This window comes from Heterocephalus glaber, unplaced genomic scaffold (genome assembly GCF_053883595.1).
Source record: "Heterocephalus glaber isolate CG9 unplaced genomic scaffold, H.glaber_assembly_v1.0 deba00001538, whole genome shotgun sequence".
In the NCBI taxonomy this organism is placed as follows: Eukaryota; Metazoa; Chordata; class Mammalia; order Rodentia; family Bathyergidae; genus Heterocephalus; species Heterocephalus glaber.
In genome coordinates this window covers 25,309,127-25,330,774 of record NW_028258333.1, presented here as the reverse complement: position 1 = coordinate 25,330,774, position 21,648 = coordinate 25,309,127, and the positions used below count along the sequence as shown (strand labels likewise).

At 36.2% G+C, this 21,648-nt stretch overlaps 1 protein-coding gene across 13 annotated transcripts in view; it reads left to right on the top strand.

The window, feature by feature from the left end:
• Rictor (RPTOR independent companion of MTOR complex 2) overlaps window positions 1–15,328 on the top strand; it is a 132,790-nt gene extending 117,462 nt beyond the window's left edge. For 11 of the 13 annotated variants that reach the window (XM_087189314.1, XM_087189315.1, XM_087189312.1 and 8 more), the window contains 4 exons: window positions 2,704–2,859; window positions 3,252–3,375; window positions 10,675–10,813; window positions 10,896–15,328. In XM_087189314.1, the coding sequence (XP_087045440.1) occupies window positions 2,704–2,859; window positions 3,252–3,375; window positions 10,675–10,813; window positions 10,896–10,970 (494 nt within the window). In that variant the 3' untranslated portion in view covers window positions 10,971–15,328. Of the gene's footprint in view, window positions 1–68; window positions 2,860–3,251; window positions 3,376–10,674; window positions 10,814–10,895 lie in introns of those variants that run through there. The other 2 variants (XR_015442246.1, XM_087189321.1) reach the window with 2 other exon arrangements.
• Window positions 15,329–21,648: the final 6,320 nt, after the last annotated feature.

The window sequence follows — 21,648 nt, the reverse complement described above, 5'->3', positions numbered from 1 at the left end:
GTTTATTCATACTGCCACATTTGTTCTAGGTGGTTAGACAACTTACAGTGGGAAACTTTGTGTTTTAGATTAATCAATGTGAAACAGCACTGGAAAAAATTCAACCAGCTATACAAGGTAATGGCAAGAGAATCAGTTTGAATTCTAGGTTATTTGTCATTGTGAAGAGTAAGTTAAAAACTACATGGGGAAGAGGAGGGACTGGTAGTTTTCAAATTATTTTGGCTGTAGATTAAATGCTTCAATTAAATCTATACAAAAGACCAATAGTGCACACAAATGAGAATTTTAGAGGAAAGATGAGGTAGAGCCCATCCACCTGGCCTTCCCTTTGCCCAAGTGTTAATTTCTGAGAAGGCCTCAAAATGCTAGTCATCTAGCAAACACTGAAGACCGAAGGTAGGTGTGAACAGCAGAGCAGTAAACTTTGACATCAAGAAGACTTAGGTTCAAATAAATCTAGGCTATTCCACCAAGTTATTTCATCTTGAGCAGTCTACCTCATCTCATTGAGCTTTAGCTTTTATTTTTGCTTAAGTCTGGGAGGACTTACAGTGGGAGTAACACCTTTTGGTGTTTTGTAATGTGAGATTGGCATTCAGTAAGTACTCAGGAAATAGTAACTCACACAGTAAATTGTTTATATTAGAAATAATACTCTTTCCTAAATTTTGATAGTTCAATTTTGGTGATACTGTTGTACTCCAAAAGAAAATCTTGCTTACTTTCTTTTATATCATCTGCTACCTAATTGGTTATTAGGTGGTTATAAATATCAAGATAGGGCTCCTTACAAAAATTTTTAATTTTTTCCAGAAATAATTCTCATCATTTTGTTACTTGCAGCATTCTGGTAGAAAAAAAAATTAGCTTATGATAGATTTTTCTGTTGTATATTTGTTTAATTTTATTTTGTTTTGCTTAAATTGTTTATCCTTTCCCAGGTATGATGCCATTTAACTAGATCCACCTTTGTGCTGAGCTACTTGGAATAAAGAAAGCAACCAGTGTGTTTTGTTCAGGATATGACCTGTTGTGCTGCTTTCTTTATTTTTAAGTGAAAGAGAGAACTAACCTCTAGAGTATTAAGCAAAGAGAAACAATAAAAGCAAACAGCTCTAGTTAAGCTAAACATCAGCCTTTTTAGATCAGTCCACTCAGTTTATGGACAAAGTGTTTTATCCAAATTAAAAATAATCTTGAAGTAAAACATTCTGGGTAAAAGTCTATCTAAGGTTCTATGAAATACAGATCCCTGAAGGTAAATACCCCTAGTCAAATATGCACAATCTTGCCTTCCGTCTGTGTTCCTTTCCACAGTTCCAAAGTTTTGGTTCTCTTTTGTCTTGCCAGTTTGTAAATAACACCCATATTCTGCCCACATTTTCTCTGAAGTTCCCGTTTAACACATTAATTATTTCACTTGAAATGTTACTGTGTGATTAAGCACCAAAAATGCCATATGCAGCAAGAACTTTCTGTTATTACACAAAAGATGCTGCTTCATATCTTCAGAGGAGAATTTTTAAACCTTGCTTACCTCCAAAAATTAATTTTTTGAAAATGAGAATGATCAAATCGGGTACTATTCCAGCAAGTTTAGAAACACATCAACTGAGCAAAGTAAAACTTTTCTGTTAGTTTTGCAGGAATATTTTGCTGTTATTCCCTTGATTGTTCATCAGTGAGTCTTATCAAGGATTCATTGTTACTGAGGAGCACTACATGAAAAGGCTGTTTTTAAATACGTCTTGAATTCTTACATCTTTTCCCAATAGTTCTATTTTAAAATCAATGTATAATTTTTGTAGTGTGTCTCAGTTATTTGTATGGCATACACATATTTCCTTCATAACCCAATTTGTAAAACAATATTAAATTTAGAGATACTTTCCCCCGAAGGAGCTGAAGCATTTTTCCTTTCAGTATTAAATAGTATCCCTGAGTATTAATTAGTAATCTTAAGGTATAGTTGTAGGTAAGATGAGACAATGATAAGTCTATTTTATGTAAACCAGGAGAAGGAGAGGTAGTAGCCCTTTCCCACTACTCTGACAAAATACAGTATTGTTGAGGAAAGGAAACTGGAGTAGCTCTCAAAAGCTCTTACCGTCTACCTGAGCATGTGCCTTCTCTGTCTGAATCAGTTTTCTTTTGTAAGATAAAAGTTTTAACTAATTTTTTAGCATTTATAGGTTTCTCTGTGTTGCTACCTAAAAGGATAACTAAAGATTTCTGGGCCCTGGAGATTTAGCTTAGTGGCACCGCATCTGCCTCACAAGCACAAGGTCCTGAGTTTGATCCCTAGTACTACAGAAAAAAAAAAAAAATCCTAATTTCCATTTATTCTAATCATTCAGTGTAAGTATCCAGGAAACTTTTAAATCAAAACAGCATTTTCACTAAGCTATTTGATTGACTTCAAAATCCCACTTATAGTTAACTTAGTAGTGCCTGAGTAGTATAGTAAATTTGAATCTTTCTTATAAATGTCTGTAGAATTTTAACAGATTTCTCTCTCTGAGCAATTGCTATCTGTGCAGTCTAAATTTACTTTAAAAATCTTTATCGTAGGAAGTAGTTATTAAAAACTAAAATTACAAAGAGTATTTTAGAGTATGTAGTTTTAGAGTATTAGAGTATGTAGTGTAGCACAGAAATTAAGCCATTATGATGCGTTCATTGACATATTTTTTTCTCCAGACCTTCAAGATATAACATACTCTGATTGGTGCGAACAGACTATCCACAATCCCTTAGAAGTGGTTCCCTCTAAGTTTTCTGGGATTTCTGGATGCAGTGATGGGGTATCTCAAGAAGGCTCAGCTAGCAGCACCAAAAGCACAGAATTATTATTAGGTGAGTTTTTGGATTCATTTCCAAGAATTACTAATAAAATTATAGTTACTTGGCTTTATTTTTCATAAATACGATAAAGCTGTCTCAAAATTATGGCAAGTTAGTTTTAGTGAAACAGTGTAGCAGATACTATAAAGCTGTCTCAAAATTATGGCAAGTTAGTTTTAGTGAAACAGTGTAGCAGACGTTTAAATATTGAACCTGTGAGTGCCACTCACATGTACCCTCATAGCTGTTTGCTTTTATTAGAGTTTTAGTCTCAGATGATTGGCAGATCATGTGTAGTTGGTTGCAGTTTTAGATGTTTAGGTAAAGTTTAAAAACAAAGTCATGACAAATCATTTTACATTGTGATAAGGTAAAATAACTGAATACTGAAATCTTCCTTTCAGGTGTTAAAACAATTCCAGATGATACACCAATGTGCCGTATACTCCTTCGCAAAGAAGTTCTAAGATTAGTCATTAATTTGAGTAGTTCAGTTTCAACAAAATGTCATGAGACTGGACTTTTAACGTAAGTAAATTTTGTGCATGAATATTTTTTTGCTTTTTAAGATGAGAAAAGATACTTGAAATAGTTCAAAAGTTAGATGAACATCAGTAGTTCTAAACTGCTTTGTATATCTGTGATTGTCTTATACATACATCAGTCTAAATCACATGTGTCAGCAGGTTGAATACAAAAGCAAGTATAAGGATCCAGCTAGCTTTTTAATGCCAGACTTTAGAAGAGAGCTGCAAAAATGCAAAACTTACCCCAAAACAATGCCAATTTTCAGTTTTCTTAAGTTTTTAAAAAAATTTAGGTTTTTAAATTAAATTATATATTTATGTTAACATGTAAGATGTTTATTTTTTGTTAAATTCTTTTATTGGTACATTTTAGGTATACAACAGAATTACATTTCTCAATGGGAATTGTACCTTTACATAATGTATCTTGGTTCTTATTTTTTCCCCATTCCTAGCCCTCCCTTCACCCCCGCCACCTTTCCCTATTTACAAAGACTTTATTTCCATTTTTTCCATTTCTCATCATTTTTCCTTTCACTTCTTTCCTTTCCCCTGCCCCTCCCACTACCCCTACCCCTTTGGACCTTTTCTTCCTATTTTGCATTATCGATTTTTCATTCTAATCATTGGTATATTTTAGGTATACAATATAATGACATTCATCATTGGAAATTTGCACCTTTACATAATCTCTCTTAGTTCTTATTTTTCACCCTTGTCCAGCCCTCCCTTCAACCCCTCCATTCCTCCCTATTTACAAAAATTTCTTCCTATTTTTCCATTTTCTCATATTAATCCCATTCCCTTCTATCCTTTCCCCTAGCCCTCCCACTTCCTTCCCCTTTGCCCCTTTTCTTCCTATTTCACATTACCTATTATAATTTAATCCTTATTTACACTTTCAGTTTCTCACACCAGAGAAACTACTCGGTATTTACACATGTGTGTCCTATTTATTTTACTTAAGAGTATAGCCTCAGTGTGCATCCACTTAGCTATAAATGTCTCTAATTTCTCATTTTTTATGGCTGAGTAGTACTCCATTTTATAAAAAAACCACATTTTGTTGATCCAGTCTCCAGTTGATGGGCATTTGGGCTGTTTCCAAGTTTTAGCTATCACAAGCTGTGCTGCTATGAACATGGGCACACATATATCACTGTGGTGTGATTCTTTTAATTCTTTGGGGAAGATCCCCAGCAGTGGAATAGCAGGGTCAAATGAGACTTCCAGTCCTAGTTCTTTGAGGTATCTCCATACTGATTTCCACAGTGCTTGCACCAGTCTCCACTCCCACCAGCAGTGGAGCAGGTTCCTCTTTCCCCACAGCCCCACCAGCATTTGTTATTGGTTGATTTCATGGTAGCAGCCATTCTTTCTGGAGTGAAGTGGAATCTCAGCATTGTTTTCATTTGCGTCTCTTGAATGACCAGTGATGTTGAACATTTTTTCATGTATTTATTTGCTATTTCTACTTCTTTGTCTGAGAAATGTCTGTTCATTTCAGATGCCCATTTTCGGATTGGGTCTTTAAATTTGGGAGGTCTGATCTTTCTAAGTTCTTTATAGATTCGAGATAGTAGACCTTTGTCTGAGGAAGAGCAGGTGAAGATTTTTTTCCCACATTGTGGGTTATCTCTTCACACTGCTGGTGGTTTCTCTTGCTGTGCAGAAGCCTTTTAATAAGAAGAGATCCCATTTGTTGATTGTGCTAGTTCACAGGCAACTGAGGTTTTGTTCATAAAATCTTTTCCTACACCGATGTCTTCAAGGGTTCTACCTAACCTCTGTTCCAACTGGTTCAGAGTTTCTATTTTAATATTTAGATCTTTAATCCATTTTGATTTTAGTTTAGTACATGGCGAGAGATATAGGTCTAGTTTTAATCTTTGGCAAGTTGAAGCCCAGTTTTTCCAGCACCATTTATTAAAGAGGCTATCTTTCCTCCAGTGAGGCTGTTTGGCTCCTTTATCGAAGATGAGATGGCTGAGTGTGTCTGGCGTTGTTTCTGCATCTTCTAATGTGTTCTACTGGTCCTCAGGTCTGTTTCTTTACCAGTACCATGCTGTTTTTATCACAGTAGCTTTGTAGTATAGTTGCAGGTTGGGGATTGTGATACCCCCTGCCATGTCTCTGTTACCTAGAATTGCTTTTGTTATTCTGGATCTCTTCTTGTTCCAAATGAATTTTTGGATTGTTTTCTCAAGGTCCATGAAGTATTCTGCTGGGATCTCAATTGGAATTGCATTAAATCTATATAGCAGTTTTGGAAGTATGGCCATTTCCACTACATTAATCCTTCCTACCCAGGAGCAAGGGATGTCTTTCCATTTTCTGATGTCATCTTCAATCTCCCTTTTCAGAGTGCCATAGTTTTCAGAGAAGAGGTCTTTGATTTCTTTCATTAGGTTGATTCCTAGGTATTTCAGTTTTTTGGATACTATTGTGAAAGGAATTATTTGCCCTATTTCTCCCTCAGTGAGTCTGTCATTGGTGTAGAGGAAAGCTATTGATTTTTGTGTGTTGACCTTGTAACCAGCTACTTGACTGAATTTGGTTAAGTCCAGAAGACTTTTGGTGGAGTTCTTGGGGTCTTCTATATAGAGTAACCTGTCATCTGCAAATAATGACAGTTTGACTTCTTCATTTCCTATCTTTATTCCTTTTACTTCTTTCTCTTGTCTAATTGCTTTGGCTAATGTTTCCAGTACTATATTGAAGAAGAGTGGTGATAGTGGACATCCTTGTCTTGTTCCTGATTTTAGTGTGAAGGATTTCAGTTTTTGACCATTCAGTACAACTTTGGCTGTTGGTTTTTCATAGATGGCTTTTATCAGTTTGAGGTAGAGACCATCTATTCCAATTTTTTTGTAGGGTTTATATCATAAATGCATGTTGGATTTTGTCAAATGCTTTTTCTGCATCTATGGAGATAAATCATTTGGTTTTTGTCCTTGGCTCTATTGATATAGTGTATTACATTGATTGATTTGCAAATGTTGAACCATCCCTGCATCCCTGTAATGAATCCCACTTGATCAGGATGTATGATCTTCTTGATGATCTTGTGCGTTCTGTTTGCCAGTGTCTTATTAAGGATTTTTGTGTTGATGTTCATTGGTGAGATTGGCCTATAGTTCTCCTTTTCCGTTGGGTCTTTCTCTGCTTTGGGGATCAAGATGATGTTTGCTTCCAGGAATGAATTTGGGAGTATTGCTTCCCTTTCAATTTCATTGAAGAGTTTAAACAGTAGTGGCAGCAGTTCCTCTCTAAATGTCTTGTAGAATTCAGCAGTGAAGCCATCAGGGCCCGGGCTTTTCTTAGTTGATAAGTTTTTAATTACGTTTTCAATTTCATTGGTAGATATTGGGTTGTTCAGAATTTTTAGGTCTTGTTCATTCAACTTTGGTAATTCATATGTATTGAGGGATCTGTCCATTTCTTCTGTGTTGTCCATTTTATTGGCGTATAGGTTCTGGAAGTAGGTATTGATGATCCTCTGGATTTCTGCTGGGTCTGTTGTCATTTCACCCTTTTCATTCCTAATTGCATAGATTTGGGCCTTTTCTTTCCTTTTTCTGATAAGATTGGCTAAGGGTTTGACAATTTTGTTGATTCTTTCGAAGAACCAACTCTTGGCTTCATTGATTTTTTTGTATCATTCTCTTACTCTCCATTGCCTTGATTTCTCCTCTGATCTTTATAATTTCCTCCCTTGTATGAGCTCTGGGGTTCTCCTACTCTTCTTTTTCTAGAAGCTTGAGGTATAGCATCAGGTTGTTTAATTGGGCTCTCTCTGTTTTCCTAATATGTGTATTCACTGCTGTGAATTTCCCTCCTAAAACTGCTTTCATTGTGTCCCATAGATTCCGATATGTTGTATTGTCATTGTCATTTAATTGAAGGAACTGTCTGATTTCTTCTTTAATTTCCTCTGTGACCCATTGGTTTTTCAGAAGTGTGTTGTTCAATTTCCACGTGTTCATGAAATTTTTCCAGTTTCTTTTGCTATGGATCTCCAAATTCATCACACTATGGTCTGATAATATACAGGGGATAACTTCAGTTCCTTTGCAATTACTTAAACATGTTCTATTGTGAGTATGTTGTCTATTTTGGAGAATGACCAATGTGCAACTGAGAAGAATGTGCATTCTGATTTTGTGGGGTGGAAGACTCTGTAAACATCTGTTAAGTTCATTTGTTCAAGAGTTCGATTGAGTTCTAGCATTTCATTACTTATTTTTAGTCTAGTTGATCTATCTGTTTGTGACAGTGGGGTGTTGAGGTCCCCCACTACAATTGTATTAGTGCATATATGACTTTTCATGTCTGTTAGTATTTGTTTTATATAGTTGGGCACACTAGTGTTTGGTGCATAGATATTTATGATTGTCATCTCTTCCTCTTGGATTGTTCCCTTTACAAGGATGTAGTGTCCTTCTTTGTCTCTTTTAATCAGTGTTGGTTTGAAATCTACTTGATCTGCAGAGAGGATAGCTACTGCTGCTTTTTTTCGGGTTCCTGTCGCATGGGATATTGTTTTCCACCCTTTAACTTTCAGCCCATGAGTTTCATTTTGATTTAAGTGTGTTTCTTGTATGCAGCATATTGTTGGATTTTGCTTCTTGACCCATTCTGCCAGTCTATTTCTTTTGATTGGTGAATTGAGACCATTAACATTGATGGTTATAACTGAAACATATTGACTTATCATTGCCATGACTTTTTCTTTTTGTTGTGTTCTCCCCCTTTATATTTAATTTCTTGTCATGCCAGATGGGTTCATTCTGCTTTGCTTCCTGGGGTTGTGTTCCTCAATGTCTGTTCCTAGGATATTGTGTAAAAATTTTTGGAGTGCTGGTTTGGTGTTCACGAAGTTCCTAAGGTGCCCTTTGTCATGAAAGTATCTTATTTCTCCATCCATTTTGAAAGATAGTTTTGCAGGGTACATCAGTGTGGGTTGGAGGCTGTTTTCTTTTAGGGCTTGGAATATGTCACTCCAAGCTCTTCTTGCCTTGATGGTTTGTGTTGAGAAGTCTGCTGTGATTCTGATGGGCTTTCCTTTGTATGTGTTTTGTTTCTTTTCTCTAACTGCTTGTAGAACTTTGTTCTTCTGTTGAGTTTCTGGAATCCGAACTATTATATGCTTATATGTAGACTTTTTTTGATCAAGGCTAGTTGGAGTCCTATATGCCTCACTTATCTGTATGTGAAGCTCTTTTCCCCTGCTTGGGAAGTTTTCTGCCATTATTTCTGTGAAGAGTTTTTTGATGTCATCTGCATTCTCTCCTCTTTCTTCATTGACTCCAGTTAGTCTTATGTTATTCTTCTTTGCATCGTCTAGCAGCTGCTGGATTGATTTCTCATGTTCCCTTATAGTTTTGAAGCCGTTTTTCTTTTCCTGGTCATTAATTGCAATCTTATTTTTTATATCTGAAATTCTGCCCTCACATTGGCTCATTCTGTTGTGTAGACTTTCAGTGGAGTTTTTCATGTCCTGTAAATTATTTCCATCTGTTTTATGGATTCCATTTGTTTCCTATGTTGGGATTCCATCATGTTCCTCAGTTCCTCTCTAGATTTTTTAATCATGTCTTGCAGTAGGAGCACAATTTCTTCTGTTATCTGAGAAATTATTTCTGATTTCATTTTTTCCAGATCCCTTTTTGTTGCCAGTTCAGTGGGTCCAGGTGTTTGAGTATCAGAGTGTTCCATCTCATTTCCCTTTGGGGTTGCTGCAGGTGATCTGGAAGTCTGGTTTTGAGACTTATTTATGTGTTTTCTCATTTCGAGGGTGGGGTGCTGTTGGTGCCTGTGTGGCTCACCTCCTCTGAGCTGGGAGAGGTGGGACAGGGGCCGGGAGCAGGGTTAGGGATGTTGGCCCAAAAGCCCTTTCCTCTGCACTAGAAACAGCAGGAGGAATGGTGGCCGCGAAGCCCCTTCCTTTGGACCAGGAGTAGTGGGATGGCGGCTCAGAAGCCCCTACCTCTGGGCCGGGAGCGGCAGGAGGGATGGTGGCTCGGAAGCCCTTTCCTCTGGGCTGGGAGCGGTGGGACAGAAGGTGGCTCAAAAGCCCTTTCCTCTGGGCTGGGAGGAGCAGGAGGGATGGTGGCCAGGAAGCCCCTTCCTCTGGACCAGGAGCAGTGGGATGGTGGCTCAGAAGCCCCTACCTCTGGGCCAGGAGCAGCGGGACTCAGTACTGTGGTGTGGCGGTCCGGTGTCCTTTGTGTCTTTGTAGTGTGGAACCCGGTGGCTATACAGAGGAGCGGGGGTCGGGGGGAGGGGTTTGTCCAGTGGATTGTTGCCGGGGCGTGGGCTGATTCGGCATGTTCCACGAGACTGGGGACCGACCTCGGTAGGGCGTGTGCAGACCTGCCTGTCTGCAGTGGGCTGATTAGGTGTGTTCCGCGCGACTCCAGATATTGATTTTTTAAATGAACTAATATTTTGAAAATTTTAAACTTCACTTTCTGATATGGTAATTGTTGATAACTGTAGTCCACACACAAAAAAAGTGTTTCAAAAATTTTTTTAAAGGTAAGGAAGTCCTTAAAAAAAAAGGTAAGTCCTAAGACCAAAAACCTTAAGAAATGTAGACTTCCATAAAACAAGTAATAATTTTCTTGATTTAATTTTTTTCTATTTTTCCTTTTTTCTAAATGAAAGTGGCGGAATTTTTATTATTTTTTAAATCACTGCAGCATGAAAAGAAATTCAGATGGACTGTAAGCATGTTTGCACTGTTTATTGTAGTTGATTCCCACAAGAAATGCAGCTCAGTGTCTCCTGTAGGACTTTTTAAAAGAACATGCAGGCACCAGGGTCCCACTGCAGACCTCTGGGCTGAGAGCAGTAGGAGTGGACCTTCGCCTGTGTATAACTCACATTCTGAAGTGCTCTTCTAGCTAAAAGTCAATTTAAAGTGTCAAGATAGTCCAGTCAAAGTGTGAACTGAAGTCTAACAAAAGACATATTTCTATTACAAAGCTTAATTTTAAAGATGTTTGAGTTCTCCTAGCCTGATAAATTTTGTACTTTCTCATGCTAATGAAAGAAAATATTTCTAACTTTACAAGAAGCATTTGAGTTTTGGTAATCTTTAAAAAAATACCTGAAACTCAGGATATCTCATTTCAATGTGAGATAAGAATACGATATATATTCTTAAAGTGTCACCCTAAATACACCATCTAATCAGTATCTGAAGAAAAAACTATTCTATAAGTAAATGATACTTTGGAAGAAAAATAGAACATGATTGCAGTTTTTATTACATCCTAGTCTCCTTTCATTTTAGAATTAAGGAGAAGTATCCTCAAACATTTGATGACATATGCCTTTACTCTGAGGTTTCTCATTTGCTGTCACACTGCACATTTAGACTTCCATGTCGGAGGTTCATACAAGAATTATTTCAAGATGTACAGTTTTTACAAGTAAGTAAGATTTGTTATTTGTCAAATTAAACATTGTTTACTGTTTTTATAAGTCGTTAAAGATTTACCACTCTTTTCCTAGATGCATGAAGAAGCAGAGGCTGTGTTGGCAGTACCACCAAAGCAACCTATAGTTGATAAATCTGCTGAATCCTGACCTCATATTTATGATGTGTATAGATAAATACTATATATATTCATATTTGTGGATTTTCTAAAAGCCTCAGAAAATACTGACTGACTGGGCAGCAAAGACAGAAGTATCTTCTGCACACTGTTCCAGCAATTATTGGTACATGAACAGTTGAAACTGCTGACTTCCCTAACCAAAACAACTTCCTTCTCTTCCTGTTGAGCCCTTTGAAGGGTTCCTATTTTATCACCACAATTTTAAGAGTTTCAATTACCATCGAATGCAAGAGCCAAGCACTGAATACCTTCATAGGTTTTCTGTTTTTTCATTTTAAAAGCATAATAACAGTGGAACAATAATAGGATATTGCAGAAGCACCCTTCACACAGTTACTTTTCTTTTTTTTTTTTTTAAGGGTCAGTAAACACCTTGTTTGTTAACTAATTTGGGGAAACCAAGAGTTAGTGTCTCTAAGGCTGCATCCTGTTACTACAATAGGGTGTACTGTAACTGCTGGTATTAAGAGAGGGAACTTTGACCCTTCCACCTTTTCTTAATGTTTGTAACACTATTTCAGAGGTGGGTAACCTCAAAGCAAAAGAAGAGCCTCAACAACCCGGGACTTATAAATTATTTTTATGTTATTAGACTGCATAAAGATTCTTATTTGTTTTCCATCTTTTCAGTTTTGTTGCAGTGTGTTCTTATAGGCTGTTTGAACCAATTAAGGTTTTTCACTATGGTTCCTGATTGAACTGAAATCATTTTATAGTTCAACTAAAAATATTTGCCATTTGTACAGTTTCCCATTTGTAGAATTTCCAGTGGACTTCCATGTTCATCACCTTCCCATATCATCATTTTAAACAGAAACATGAACAAGCACTATTACTTCACACTCAGAGCAAAGCATTAAATAATATTTTGGATCTCCTGAAGAAAAGATAAGTTTGCCTGAAATTTACACATTCCATGGGAAAAGAAGAGCCATATTTCCTTTAAAAAAATCATTGATGAAACTTGTTATTAAGATTAGAAATTGTAGTGAAAAGCCTTAAGTACTAAATTTTAAAGCAGTGGTTTAATTTTTGTATCAGTGTTCTTGTTTTGCACAAACTACATGAATGCAGTGATAGGTGAGTTTAAGAGTGCAGTAATTGCCTTCATCACATTTGTGAAGTTAAGTTGATGAGGGCAAGATTTTGTTTGTCTAATTTGTGTGTGTATAAAGATATTTGGAAATCTTGACAGGAATCAGACATATATGCAAATTTGTATATAAAAATAGCATGGCCATCATTAGAATGCCTGTAAATCAGGGTTATCTTTTTTGAAATCTATATATAAATGAAAATAGAAAAAAATCCAGCTGGATTTATTAGGACTGTTTTTAAATCCATTTGCGTAGACCATTTTTACAGTTACACATCAGCTTTGACACAGTCATAGACCATTGGTTAATGTTATATTCTTCCATGTTGCAGATCCTTTTTGTAATGGGCTTGTTCTTTGAAATCTCTGTAAAGAACCCTGTGAACCAGAAAACATAACTCACAGAGATACTTTTTTTTTTCAAACTGGCACTGAGAGTTCCCATTTGGGATGAAGCATTTCATCTCATTTCCTACCACCTGTTTGACTGCACTTCAGTGAATTGTTCTTCTGTGCACTGTGTAGCAACTTACATTGCAACAAAGCAGATAAGGGCTGTAAGCTGCTGCTTATGTTAACAAGGGGTCTTCAGATTTTTTCTCATGAAATTTAGTGAAGGTAAACAAATAATTTTTTTAACTTTACCACTGAACCCAAGTGTTCATTTAAATGTTAGCAATGCTTCTAAGAACGTTCTCTGTCACCTTGGTCTTTGGTCTTGGATAATTAAACTGCCTTCCCAGAGAACCAGATGTCAGAAATACTAGACCAAATAGTGGTTAAAAACTTCAAAGGAAGTAATGTAGTAATCTTATCCAGAATGGGATTAACATATTTTAGACATTCATTTTAAACACTACCTCAGTTAATATACAGTATAAAATCTGTGGTTTAATCCCCCAAAAGTTAACAGATTATCTTTCGTCACATACATGTATACAATGATCTCCATCCCTATACCCCACCTAAGTTGAAATTAAGGCTGTTAGTACTAGCCTGAACAGGTCTTTTTCTCGCTGTTACTTTGAAAGTCATGTATGTGTATGTCATGATACCCACTTAGAGCACTTACTTTTGAAGACACTCAGAGCTTTGTGATTTTCAGTATGCTAAGAAAAAGAATGTCTACAGTTAAATTTATAGTGGTATTTGGTTTATTCATGGTTTCACTGAATACGTTATCTTTGAGTACTTGGTTGTATAAAAGTAGACTTACGAAAAATACATGCAGTGCCAAGTGATTAACTTAGATCTTTAAAAATATTAAATTATACAGCAGAGGTTAGGAATGATGTCAGTGGTAATAGAAATAATCGAGAAAAATAACATAATAGATATTACTAAGACGATAGAATACCAAAATAATGTCACCATTATAGTTTTTCAAGATTTTAGAATTAATCTTAGTCCATATAAATTTGTACTATTGGTAATTATTGAATAATTGGGAGGAATTTGATCTGTTATGCTGGTTGTAAACTGTGAATTTCTAGTTGTAAATTGTCATTTCTAATTGAATTTTTTAAGAATGGATGTCAGCTTCACATACTAATTACTGATAAATAAGGAAATTAGAAATTTAGTATTCATAATTAAATATGCTCTAAAGTTTCTTATACTTTTATTTCCTGTCTGTGCTTAGGTCATTGGAAGGCAGGGGAGTATGTTCTCCCTAGTTAAAATTTTTCTAATAAAGATTAGCAACATAAGGACATTCTGTAAGACAGTGACATTAAAAGAGGCTTTTTGGAAGTGTATACATTATTATAAAGCGTACAAGTCCTTTAGAAATGGTAGCTTTATTGGTTTTCAGCTCTTTTGTCTAGAGCTTCAGATAATTAAGGCTGAATTTTTCAGAATATGTTACAATGGCAAAGTGTTCAAGAGTGAGATGTCAGTGCTTAGATTTGTCTACTGCTATTTATATAAAATTTTATTTCATTCCATTCAAAGGATGCCTTTTATCCCCTTTTTAAAGCACAGATCATTAAGCAATAAAAACCAAATTGTCTGTCATTCAAATTATAACTTAAATTATTTTTGCACGGTTAGAGTGAGGTGCTAATTTTGTGTGAGAACAACTTTTAAACTACTTTGGGAAATGGTCTATGGAAGTAATGACACCCCCCCCCCCTTAGTCCTATGCTTCCAGTTGTTGTCTCAGATTCACAGTCCATTAAAACACAGGAAAAAAGAAAAGGTAGAATTAGTTGAGAGATTCAGAAAAAGACTGGAATGAATGAACATTTCAGATTTTCCAAAATGTAAATTGGGAAAGGTCTCCCTTATCTCTGTATTTACAAAATACATACATTGTTACCATCTTTAATTTCAAGAGTGTTACTATCGTAAGAGTTTGGTTAAAAAGCATACTAGTGAGATTAATAGTACTTATCAAGAAACATTAAATCTGTAAGAATCTTTCTAGAACATTCCTCCTGCCTGCACACTCTCCTTCCCTTTTAGTTCCAGGTTCCCAGGGTAGTTCTCATTCATAGAAGGTTTATATTATAAGACTCAACAGAATGTGGAATTCTCCCCCTTTGGAGTATTTTTGTAATGTAGGTGGTAAATACGCCATAGCATGCAAAAATTGGACATTTTGTTTGACATTCTTTATAAAATACTTAATTTGAAAAATATAATTTATGCCAAAAATAAGCATATCTTACACTTTTGTCACTTAACTAGGTTAATTTAGCACAAAATGGCAAAGTCTTAGGGTGGAGAGGGAAGTGAAAAACATTTTATGGATGATTGTTGAAAAATGTTCCATTACTGGCCTATCAGAAACCCTAAAGATGCATTATAAAACAAATGATGTAAATTCGTTTTGAAGAGTGGTAAAAGGGTTGTGAAAAAAATCTCAGACTCAATGCTCTCTAACCACATGATTTTCTTTTTTTAATTTAGTAATACGCTGCTACATATTTGGAGGTTCTGGTGTTTGTAGGTCACTGAACACATTGAAATCGGATTTATATTGTATAACTGTAACATAGAAAGAAAAAGTATTTATATATTTTCCGTAAGAATATTTCATTGAGTTGTGTATAATTTAAATAAGAATTGTCCCAAAATGGTTTTGCTCACCTTGAATTTTTTTTGTGGTTTTCTTGTTTTTGTATAATGTGTACAGTTTATGTCAAGGGCATTAAAAGCCTCCTGAAGCATAATCTTATCAAAGGGATACATTGTTAATAAAATGTACTTAAAATTCTTAAAATTGTGATGATGGTATTTTTGATTGATTGATTGGTACCAGGGATCGAACTCGGGTCCTTGCACTTGCGCAGCAGTTGGCGAAACAACTGAGCTAAATCCCCGGCCCCTGTGGCCTTTTATTTAAATGTTTAAATCAATCCATGGTCTTATGGCCTTGATTTAAATCATGTATTGCTAATGCTGATACATGTGATTCTCAGCAAAAGTGTCTTGTAGGTACCATATACAGGGTAGTTCAGTAACACAAGAGTGACTGTTTCAAATATTTTTAAATACCTACACACTACTTTCTTAAATATTCTTCATAATTTAATGAAATATTTCTATAGTTTTAAAATCTCAGGTCATTGTAAAGGACTTGAAAAATGGAAATATCTTTATATAGAAGCAGCTCTGAATTTTTTAGGAAATAATATATAAATGATGATGATACGAAGATGGCAACTTTTGTGGAAAGAATGCAGTATCTTGTATAAACTGGCCTGAATCAGAGATGGCAAACCTTTTAGAACTATTTTTAAATTTAGTTTTACTGGTACATTTTAGGTATCCAATATAATGACATTCATAATTGGAAATTTGCACCTTTACATAATCTCTCGGTTCTTATTTTTCCTGCCCTGCCCTCCAGTCCCTCCATCCCTCCCTATTTACAAAGACTTTGTTTCCGTTTTTTCTTTTTCTGATACTCCATTCCCTTCTTTCCCCCCTACCCCTCCCACTTCCCCTTTGCCCCTTCCTATTTCACATTATCTGTTTTACTTTTTAGTCCTTATTTACACTTTTAGTTTCTCACACAAGAGAAACTATTCGGTATTTACATGTGTGTCCTATTTATTTCACTTAAGAGTATCGCCTCAGTGTGCATCCATTTAGCTATAAATGTCTCTAATTTCTCATTTTTTATGGCTGAGTAGTACTCCATTTTATTAAAAATACATTTTCTTTATCCAGTCTCCAGTTCATGGGCATTTGGGCAGTTTTGAAGTTTTAGCTATTACAAACTGCTGCTATGAACATGGGTGCACATATATCACTGTGGTATGATTCTTTTAATTCTTTGGGGAAGATACCCAGCAGGGGGATAACTGGGTCAAATGGGACGTCCAGTCCTAGTTCTTTGAGGTATCTCCATACTGATTTCCACAGTGGTTGCACCAGTCTACACTCCCACCAGCAGTGGAGCAGGGTTCCTCTTTCCCCACAGCCCTGCCAGCATTTGTTATTGGTTGATTTTGTGATAGCAGTCATTCTTTCAGGGGTGAGGTGTTATCTCAGCATTGTTTTCATTTGCAACTCTCGAATGACCAGAGATGAACATTTTTCCATGTATATTTGCTATTTCTACTTTGAGAAATGTCTGTTCATTTCAGATGCCCATTTTTGGATTGTGTCTCTAAATTTGGGAGGTCTGATTTTTTAAAGTTCTTTATAGATTCGAGATAGTAGACCTTTGTCTGAGGAACATCAGGTGAAGATTTTTTCCCACATTATGGGTTGTCTCTTCACACTGTTGATGGTTTCTTTTGCTGTGCAGAAGCTTTTTAGTAGAAGAGATCCCACTTGTTGATTGTGCTAGTTCACGGGCAACTGAAGTTTTGTTCATAAAATCTTTTCCTACACCAATGACTTCAAGAGTTCTACCTAGCATCTGTTCCAGCTGGTTCCCCGTTTCTGTTTTAATATTTAGATCTTTAATCCCTTTGGATTTTAGTTTATTGCATGGTGAGAGATAGAGGTCTAGTTTTAACCTTTTGCAAGTTGAAATCAAGTTTTTCCAGCACCATTTATTTATTAAAGACGCTGTCTTTCCTTCAGTGAAGGTGTTTGGCTCCTTTGTCAAAGATGAGGTGGCTGAGTGTGTCTGGAGTTGTTTCTGCATCTTCTAATCTGTTCCACTGATCTTTGGGTCTGTTTCTTTGCCAGTACGTTGCTGTTTTTATCACAGTAGCTTTGTAGTATAGTTTCAGGTTGGGGATTGTAGTATCCCCTGCCATGTCTCTGTTACCTAGAAATGCTTTTGCTATTCTAGATCTTTTCTTCCAAATGAATTTTTGGATTGTTTTTGCAAGGTCTGTGCAGTATGCTGCTGGGATTTCAATTGGGATTGCATTGAATCTACATAGCAGTTTTTGAAGTATGACCATTTTCACTATGTTGACCCTTCCTACCCAGGAGCAGGGGATGTCTGTCCATTTTCTGATGTCATCTTCAATCTCTCTTTTCAGAGTGCTATGGTTTTCAGAGAAGGGGTCTTTGATTTCTTTTGTTAGGTTGATTCCTATGTATTTCAGCTTTTTAGATGCTATTGTCAAAGGAATTGTTTGCCCTATTTCTCTCTCAATGTTGTTCATGTGGAGGAAAGCTATTGATTTTTGTGTGTTGACCTTGTATACAGTTACTTTCCTGAATTTGGTTATTAAGTCTAGGAGACTTTTGGTGGAGTTCTTGGGATCCTCTCTATAGAATATCATGTCATCTGCAAATAATGACAATTTGACTTCATTTCCTATCTTTATTCCTTTTATTTCTTTTGTCTACTTGCCATTGCTAATGTTTCCAAGACTATATTGAACAAGAGTGGTGTTAGTGGACATCCTTGTCTTGTTCCTGATTTTAGTGTGAAGGGTTTGAGTTTTTGACCATTTAGTATGATATTGGCTGTAGGTTTTTCATAGATGGCTTTTATCAGATTGAGGTAGAGACCATCTATTCCATTTTTTGTAGGGTTCTTTGTCATAATTGCATGTTGGATTTTCTCAAATGCTTTTTCTGCATCTATGAGTGGATCATATGGGCTTTGTCATTGGCTCTATTGATAATTACTTTGATTGATTTGCATATGTTGAATCATCCCTGCATCCCTGGGATGAATACCATGTGGTCAGGGTGTATGATCTTTTTGATGATCATCTGCATTCTATTTGCCAGTATCTTATAGAGGATTTTTGCATCTGTGTCTGTTAGTGAGATTGGCCTGTAGTTCTATTTTTTGGTTGAGTCTTTCTCTGCTTTGGGGACCAAGGTGATGCTTGCTTCCAGGAATGAATTCAGGAGTATTGCTTCCCTTTCAATTTCATTGAAGAGTTTAAACAGTAGTGGCAGTAGTTCCTCTCTAAATGTCTTGTAGAATTCAGGGGTCATGCCCGGGCTTTTCTTAGTAAGTTTTTAATTACATTTTCAATTTCATTGATTGATATTGAGTCATTTAGAATTATTAGGTCTTTGTTCAACTTTGGTAATTCATACATATTTAGGAATCTTCCATTTCTTCTGTGTTGTCCATCTTATTGGCCTATAGGTCCTCAAAGTCGGTATTGATGATTTTCTGGATTTCTGCTGGGTCCGTTGTAATTTCATCCTTTTCGTTCCTAATTGCATAGATTTGGACCTTTTCATTTTCCTGATGAGGTTGGCTAAGGGTTTGTCAATTTTGTTTATTCTTTCGAAGAACCAACTCTTGGCTTCATTGATTTTTTTTGTATTGTTCTCTTAGTCTCCATTGCATTGATTTCTCCTCTGATCTTTATAATTTCCTCCCTTGTATGAGCTTTGGGTTTGTCCTGCTCTTCTTTTTCTAGAAGCTTGAGGTTCAGCATCAGGTTGTTTAATTGGGCTTATTCTGTTTTCCTAATACGAGTATTCACTGCTATGAATTTCCCTCCTAAGACTGCTTTCATTGTGTCCCATAGATTCTGATATGTTGTATTGTCTTTGTCATTTAATTGAAGGAACTGTCTGATTTCTTTTAATAGCCTCTGTGACCCATTGGTTATTCAGAAGTGTGTTGTTCAATTTTCATGTGTTTATAAAATTTTTTGCGGTTTCTTTTGCTATTGATCTCCAATTTCATGACACTATGCTCTCATAATATAAAGGGGCTAATTTCAGTTTCTTTGCACATAGTTCAACATGTTCTTGAGCGAGTATTTGGTCTATGTTGGAGAACGACCCATGTGCGATGAAAAGAATGTGTATTCTGATTTTGTGGGGTGGAACACTATAAACATCTGTTAAGTTCATTTGTTCAAGAATTTGCTTGAGTTCTAGTGTTTTGTTGGTTATTTTTTGTCTAGTTGATCTATGTATTTTTGTCAGTGGGGTATTGAGGTCCCCCACTACTATTGTATTAGTGCTTATTTGATTTTTCATGTCTGTTAGTATTTCTTTTATATAGTTGGGGACACTGGTGTTTGGTGCATATATGTTTATGATTGTCTTCTCTTCCTCTTGGATTTTCCCTTTACAAGGATATAGTGTCCTTTGTCTCTCTTATTCAGTGTTGTTTTGAAACCCACTTGAACTCCAAAGAGGATAGCTATTCCTGCTTTTTTTTTGGTTACTGTCTCATGGAATATTGTTTTCCACCCCTTAACTTTCAGGGTGTTTCTTGTATGCAGCATATTGTTGCGTCTTGCTTCTTGACCCATTCTGCCAGTCTCTTTCTTTTGCTTGGTGAATTGAGACCATTAACATTGATGGCTATAACTGATACCTATTGACTTATCATTGTCATGACTTTTTCTTTTTTTGAATTCTCCCCCTTTACGTTTAATTTCTTTTTGTGCTCTATAGGTTCATTCTGCTGGGATTCCTAGGGTTGTGATCCTCCTTGTCTTTTCCTAGGCTATTGTCTAAAATTTGTTAGAGTACTGGTTTGGTTTTCATGAAGTTCCCAAGGTGCTCTTTGTCATGAAAGTATCTTATTTCTCCATCAATTTTGAAAGATAGTTTTGCAGGGCGCATTAATCTGGGTTGGAGGCTCTTTTCCTTTAGGGCTTTGAATACATCTCTCCAAGCTCTTCTTGCCTTGAGGGTTTGCATTGAGAAGTCTGCTGTAATTCTGATGGGCTTTGTGATTTGTTTCTTTTCTCTTAACTGCTTGTAGAGTTTTGTTCTTCTATTGGGTTTCTGGAATTTTAACAATTATATGCCTATGTATAGATTTTTTTGGATCAAGGCTATTTGAAGTCCTGTATGCCTCACTTATCTGTATGCCAAGTTCTTTTCCCCTGCTTGGGAAGCTTTCTGCAATCACTGCTGTGAACAGTTTTTTTATGTCATCTGCAGTCTCTCCTGTTTCTTCATTGACTCCGATCAGTCTTATGTTATTCTTCTTTGCATCGTCCTGTAGCTGCTGGATTGATTGCTTGTGGTCCCTTACAATTTTAAAGAAATTTTTCTTTTCTTGGTCACTAATTGCAATCTTATGTTCTGTATTTGAAATTCTGTCCTCACATTGGCTCCTTGTGCTGTGTAAACTTTCAGTGGAGTTTTTAATCTCCTGGAAGTCTGTTTGCATATGTTTTATGGATTCCATTTGTTTCCTATGTTGGTATTCCATCATGTTCCTCAGCTCCTCTATTTTTTGTTTATCTGTGTCCTCTCTAGATTTATTAATCATGTCTTGCACTAAGGGCACAATCTCTGCTGTCATCTGAGAAATTATTTCTGATTTCATTTTTTCCAGATCCCCTTTTGTTGAATGTTCAGGGAGTCCAGGTGACTGAATATCAGAGTGTTCCATCTCATTTCCCTTTGGGGTTGCTGTAGGTGATATGGAAGTCTGGTTTTAAGACTTGTTTATGTGTCTTCTCATTTCATCAGGGGAGTTGGGGGGAGTGCTGCTGGAGTCCATGTGACTCACCTCTTCTGCTCTGGGAGCAGTGGTACATTGGCCTGGAAGCCTCCTCCTCTGTGCTGGGAGTGGTGATAAGGCAGCTGGAAGCCTCCTCCTCTGGTGGGAGTGGTGGTAAGGCCCCTCTTAGAACTTTCAATGATACAGCCCACTGGCTCACGTGTGCCATAGATCCACCACCAGTAGGTTAACCTATAACCATGTAGTGGCAAAAGAGAATACCACCAGCAGAATTACCAATTCTGGAGAATAAAATTCAGTGTCAAAGTGAGGGGTCTGTTAGAGTTAATAAAATATGGTAAAAAATATGTCTGTCTTTAGGAAACATTTATTTCAGATACATTTTTACCTTTACACATATTTCTGTGTGTATCATTTTTCCCCTGACCTTCCACTATGGTCAGAAATGTAGTTTGACCCCAAATAAACTAAAAGGCATACTAAATGTCATCATTCAGCTGATTTTTGGAGAAAGTCATAGCTATCTCTTTAAAAGGTTTTGTTTAACAAAAAACTCTAGCATATAAAATACTCAAAGTATTGCTCGATATTACAGGTATTTCAGCTTTGTTTTTAATGTTTATCTCAGAAAACTAAACCAGTTACATCTGCTTAGTCCTTCAAATTAAATATACCTGGTGTTTTGCTGTTGTTACCATTTTAACTGCTAGTTCTGTGGACTTTCTT